The 6,181-nt window shown below is 38.8% G+C and overlaps 1 protein-coding gene across 2 annotated transcripts in view; it reads right to left on the reverse strand.

Annotated features, from left to right (window-relative positions):
- gipc3 (GIPC PDZ domain containing family, member 3) overlaps positions 1-5,770 on the reverse strand; it is an 18,355-nt gene extending 12,585 nt beyond the window's left edge. For both annotated transcript variants that reach the window (XM_076874375.1, XM_014413703.3), the window contains exons 1-3: positions 5,437-5,770; positions 2,387-2,572; positions 1,778-1,958 (exon numbers count right to left, since the gene is read on the reverse strand). In XM_076874375.1, the coding sequence (XP_076730490.1) occupies positions 1,778-1,958; positions 2,387-2,572; positions 5,437-5,730 (661 nt within the window). In that variant the 5' untranslated portion in view covers positions 5,731-5,770. The remainder of the gene's footprint in view (positions 1-1,777; positions 1,959-2,386; positions 2,573-5,436) is intronic.
- Positions 5,771-6,181: the final 411 nt, after the last annotated feature.

Raw genomic sequence — 6,181 nt, forward strand, 5'->3', positions numbered from 1 at the left:
CTTGTGAACAAGACCCTGAGATACTTAGTCCTCCACTTGAAGCAGCAACTTGTCCCTGACCTGGGACAGAGCTGAAGCCCTTTTAGGTTTAGGATTAGGTAGGGATGGAGCCCGGTGTTGGGTCTGTGCTTCCACAGGCCCCGCTGGTTTAGAGACTTAACGAAGTAAGACGAACAGCAATCAATCGATTTTACTTGCTAGCAAGGGAGGCTGGTCAGAACCAGGCTCTTAGAGCTGAACGCTCCTCACCTGTTTCCTAGCCAACTTCAAATAAACAGCCTTCCTTGCAGCCTTTTTATTGAATACAGTTACAGTTTACACAGGCACCACACCCATTGTAACAACCCCGTGGTGTGTCGGGCCCTTGTATTTGTGTGTATGCATGTGCGAGAATGTGTGTGTGTGTGTGTGTGTGTGTGTGTGTGTGTGTGTGTGTGTGTAGGTGCCCGTGAGTGTGTGCATTTGTGTGACCACCTGCTCACCAAAGGGTCATAAAGGCAGGAAGTTTACTAAACAAGAAAACAGAACCTTCACCTAGGATGTGCCTATAATAAAACACTACAGCCTCCCCCACCATTCAACAGGCTGGGGAGGGGGTTAGAAACAAAGGAATGTCTTTGATTATACAGTTTGAACCAAGACTTACAAATTTAAGTAACACAATGACAACATTTAACAATTTCAACCTAACACCCGGTTTTGGTGAAATATACTCTAGACCTTTAACAGATTAAGGATTCAATTAATTCAGTGTTATGCATTTATCACCAAGGCACAACAGTAGTCACCTCAAGGTGCTTTAGTTTGTAAGGTAGAGACCCTACTACAATAACTGCAGATAGTGTTGTGCTGCTTAAAGTGAGAATTAGACCGTAAGGACAGAAAAATAAATGTCTGCCTCCATGCAAGTGATGCACGTGTTCCTGTCTAAATGGTGTTTCCAGTATTCCTTTTTGAGATTTGTGATTAATTGTTCCCCAGGGTTAACAACAACAACTGTAAAAATCATTCACAGCCTTTTTTTATTAGATATGTGCATTAAATTTTACTCAGTAAGTGAGACGACAGTTGTTTTACAAAGAGAAATAAAAACTGAGAAGGCAAAACATTATTAGTTTATATTTGTCTGCAGTATTATAGACTCAGTCTATGAACACAAAGTGAATTCATTTATATTTGTCTGCATTCTTAATTTATATTTCACACATGGTCATTGCAGCTGACTACTGTAACACCGGTCAATTAACTGTGGCTGGAAAGTTTAACGGGAGTTCAAGGCCCACTGGCAGACTGCCAGTGAAATATCCCTGCATCCTCTTTCTGTTTTTGCTGATGAGTTATGAAAAACATCTGAGGAGTACTAACCCCATCAACAGCTGAGGACAATGTCAGGCAGGGTGGCAATAAGCTATTAGTGTCCACTTTCTGTGGGCTGTTGTACCAGGGGAAGTTGGTGTGCTTACAATATTAAATAGCCATGCCATGCTATAAATCACAGTTTTTTCCCATTGTTTTAGCACCAGGAACCCTGCTGGTTCTTACTGAATCACATAACTATACATAAACTTTAATGTAGGTCAGTGAGTGAATGCAAAGGCCAGGAAGTAATAGTACTGACACTTTTAGTATGAATATTTTTAAAACTACTGAATTTTAATAGTTTTTGTGTGCAGACCCAGTGTCATCTAAGGCTCTAAGCGAGTTCAAGTCAAAACACCCATATTAAAGTCTAAATTTACAATTAAATTAAAACAAATATCCACCATGTTCTACTTACCAAAGGCTTTCTTGGGTCCCACAAGTCGAAGAGTGAAGGGTACGCCTCTCGGTTGCTCTTTTAGCATCTTTGCAACCTCGTAGTGCCGACACCCTACAATGCTCTGGTCATTGATGGCCTCGATGTGATCTCCAACACATACTGTCTTCAGCTGGTCGATGGTGCTGCCTTCCTTTATCCTCTGAAAGACAAAGATTTGACTAAATACAGTATATGACTATGATGTGAGTTATCAGCTTTTTGGGGGGGGAGAAAGCACATTGCATTGACATATTACAACTAGTGTAATCATTACAGATTTTACAATGTTATATTTTTATTATTGCAATATGACCAAAAAAAGGAAATTGGATTTTAATTTGTTTGACTTTTATTCTGGTTAGATTGTTAAAGTTTCTCAGAAAAGTGGATTTATCTAACTTTAATGACGTCCTAAAAATGTCCTTGGTTTTATCTTTTCGAACACCTCTGTGGCCTCTTACTGTAAGGTAGCAATGACCAGCTGAAGAGTGGAGTTTCTGCTCTGTTTGTCTTATTAATCATCACAAAAAACTCAAAATGTTGCAGCAATTGGTAAAAAAAAAACCAAAACAACAACTTCTCATCCACCTTGATGAAAGCATAGCCAGCCCCGTTGTCTGTGATCGTGAGACCCAGTGCATCTTCTGTCTTTGTCACTTCCACCTCTTTGGTCTCCCCTCTTACATGGGCAAAGATGAAGTCCTCCAGTCCAATCTGTCCCCCCAGTAGTTTCTGCATGTCCACTTTATGAGAGTTGAGAGTGCAGAACAGGATCTGAGGAGAAGGAATATATATATATATATATATATATATATATATATATATATACATTAGGTAAAGTAAAGTGAAAAAGTGAGTCAAGCAAGGCCTGTAGCCAGTATAAAGACTCACAAAAATTAATAAGCTATGGGACTGATCTTTGTTAGATTAAGCATGTGTTAATAGTATTATTTCTATTATTTCTAATACTGGACTGATTTAAGCACATTTGTTGGTATTAAAATCTAATTGCCACTGAATGCATGACCATAAAACTGTAACCCTGCAGCCTCTCTTGTTCTTTCATTAACTTCCTCTTGTTTTATTACAAAAGCAAATGGACCGCATCGAAATTTCTCAAGCTGTGCTGTACATACATTAGACAGCAGAGGGCAGTAGAGCCAAATAATAAGCTTAGCTGAATTTGTGGTCATGTTGTTTTCAGCTATGAGTGCGATATCTGCAGCACATCCAGCGGTGAATGATTAAGAAACTTCATTTAAAAGTTTCAACTTCATACAAAACTATTAAGCCACAACATACATGCAGGTTGAGTAGTAATACACGTTTTTTCCTTCTGCTTTACAAGATCACACAACCATACTTGTTGCTCATTCACACTACAGATCCAAATCCTTTTCTAAAAAAAAAAAAAGCTCTCAAGATCGCCTTTTTAACGTCACCCATGCATTGAAACAATTGTGTTTTAAACGAGTATGTTTAAAACTGTGTGACTGAACCTTTGAATGTAGAATATCTTGTCCATGATTATTTGAGAACTTGAGCTTTCGCAAACTGTGCGAGCAGATGTCAAAGTTCAGTTTTCTTTCATAAACAGACATTCGAGATAACTTGCGTTGACTTTTTTCTTTTTTCATAATAACTGCCTTGGCAAACGTCTTACTGTCGTCCAAAGTCTTCTCTGATACCTGGCTTTACAATAACTCTATGCTATTGCTATTGATTCCATCTGAGGTCAAGGACACTTTTCACTGTCTGCATGCAATTGGATTTTAGGCAGTTATACAGTGCATGTTGTTAAAGTAAATAAACTAGTAACATTTAATCATAAAGTCTCTCTGTATAGCAGGGAGAGTGTTTGTTCTTTTGCAGTCTACCCTGACCAAATATATTTCACATTAAAAAAAGACGTATTTGTTGATGTATTTGTTGCAAGGTAATTCATGAATCTGTATTATTTCCTCACTTAGTAAGCAGCTTTTTGTTGTTGTTTGTATGTTTATTTGTTGCTGAATTCTTGGATGTGACATGACATGGCTGACAACTTCAGATGGGGAAGTGTTTGCAATATATTCTACAGCTACAGGTTACTTTTTACAGCTTGATCTTCTGAGTTGCAGGGCTGTGTTTGTAATATCAGACTATGTAAATGTATTTCATTATACATTATTAGTATTGTAAATTAATGTAAATAGAACAAAAAGATAAAGTAAAAATTATACTAAGGGAATGATTTTAACACTTATCTAAAGTAATCGCATATTTTGTGTTAGTGAGGATCAGTTGATTGTTTCCTTCTAAAACAGATATTGCATGTCAAAGGTTACTTTAACAAGGTTGAACATTGCGTGCAGCATGTTTTTTCATGTGATTGCATGTGTCACAGTCATGGTTGGCGGGTGCCCAACAACAACGTCAAGGTCATTTACTATGAAATGTAACTTGGTCTCCTTGGCTTAATCTTACGTTTATATCTATCAGTTATGCTGAAAGCCTTCATGGTTGGCCTTTATAGCTGATAACTAGCAGATAGGGCCAGAGTTGAAGAGTGATGTTCTATTGCCAAGTGTGTTCAATCAGCTATGGAATGAAGCAAAAATAGCAGCAAATGCTGCATTCAAGTCTTTTCAGTTTATATATGTGTACTGGTGCAAATCATTTGTGTATATCTTTATTAATTATGTTGTTTTTTTGTTTTGTTTTACTGTTTCCTCCTACTCTTTCTTTGTTGCGTCTATTAACACCTGCTCTGGCTGAATTTAATCTAAATGGCCATCTTAAAATAATTTGCCTTTTACCATGTTTAGCACTCAGGGCCGTAACAGACTGCTCCATCCAGGCCTTCCAAAGGTTCCCAGTCAAGGTCTCAACTCAAGGATTACAGGCTTTATGAGCAGATTCTTCTGTAACCTAATTGCAAGCAACAATTTGGTAATCTACAAAGCTACAAGTGAGCTATTTAGTTGTCTATTAATTATTGTGAGGGAAAAGAAAATATATATACTGTAAGTTATATTATCTACTCAAATTGTGATACTTTACATGACTGTGCTCTTATACGTTTTTAAGTCTACACGAGCTTTAACAACTATCTAATGTGTCAAATATTTCTTTTAGAATTTACTGAGAATGACTACTTTTCCAGTTAGAAAAAATAGGTATTCAGTTCTATTCATAAAAACAGGCGCAGTGTTATATTCCTATGAGTGACTAAGCACACATTATCTTTTTGTCTACCCTACTTTGTGGGTTAATCACCTTTCAAAATAAAATTATTTCCTCCTGTTGTTGTTGTTTTGTTTTTTTTAGGACTCTATAACTGTAGCCTGTCACGTTAGATGTTTGTTAACTGATAAGAAGTCCTTATATGGTTATTTCTTTCCGCTATTGGTCCTGGTCAAGGTGCAAACCAATACACATGCTGGCTGACAGTAAGTAGTAAATGATCGTTGCGCTTCATGGAAAAAAAAGAAGAAGCAGAGAATGGAAACCTAACACCTGTTCACAACTAGCCTGATAGTCCTGAATTTCTACTGGTTAAAAAAAAACAACCAAATGGTTGTTTTTAAAAATGTGTTTCCACAACTGAACATGTCACTTTATTATTTTATTGCATCCATAGCCAAGTGTAGTTGTACCTCTGAGGGGGAGATGTTGAACACTTCTGCGATCTTGGCATACAGCTCCTTGACATTAGTGAATCCATGAATACGGCCTGTGGGACTCCCATGAGCCAGCTGGGTGTGGAAGATGAGCTTAGGTCTGGGGTATTCTGGTGGCCCTGCTGGTGGCGGTGAAGGGGGAGGGAGCGGAGGCGCTGTGGGCTCCGGACACCCCTGACTCTGGCTCTGGTTCTGGGCCTTCTGCTCCTCCGTGGCCTCGGCCCCTGCTGCCTTGGAGTCCTGCGGGCTCATAGCCTCTCCGGTCTGCATCAGCCCCAACTTAAGCTGGGTCCTCCCCTAGGAGCCCTGGTGGTGCACTGCTCAGAAAGAGAGAAAAACACTGTCCTCCCCGACCGTTTAGCTGACCAACCATCCAACCAACCAGCCACTCAAAGCTTTGCAGCAAAGAAAACATAAATTAGTGATGAGAGCAGCTTGGTAACAGAAGCTGAAAAAAGCCAGCCAGACTCTACCAGGTAGAAACCCAATACCTTTTGAGTTGAGGCTTGTATTTGTTACACCTGAGCCTTGGGGAGCTCACGCATATCGAACACACAAAAAACATATCAAGCAAAAGGTTTTTTGTTCATATATGTGATATGGTTATGATTCTAATCCTTATATCAGTCCAGAGAAGTCACACAAGCACGTCCTAGAATATGTAAACCTCCTTCTTAAGTGTGAAGATTTCCTGCATACCTGCAATTCTGTATAACTACCA

The sequence above is a fragment of the Maylandia zebra genome, linkage group LG15 (genome assembly GCF_041146795.1).
Source record: "Maylandia zebra isolate NMK-2024a linkage group LG15, Mzebra_GT3a, whole genome shotgun sequence".
NCBI lineage: Eukaryota > Metazoa > Chordata > Actinopteri > Cichliformes > Cichlidae > Maylandia > Maylandia zebra.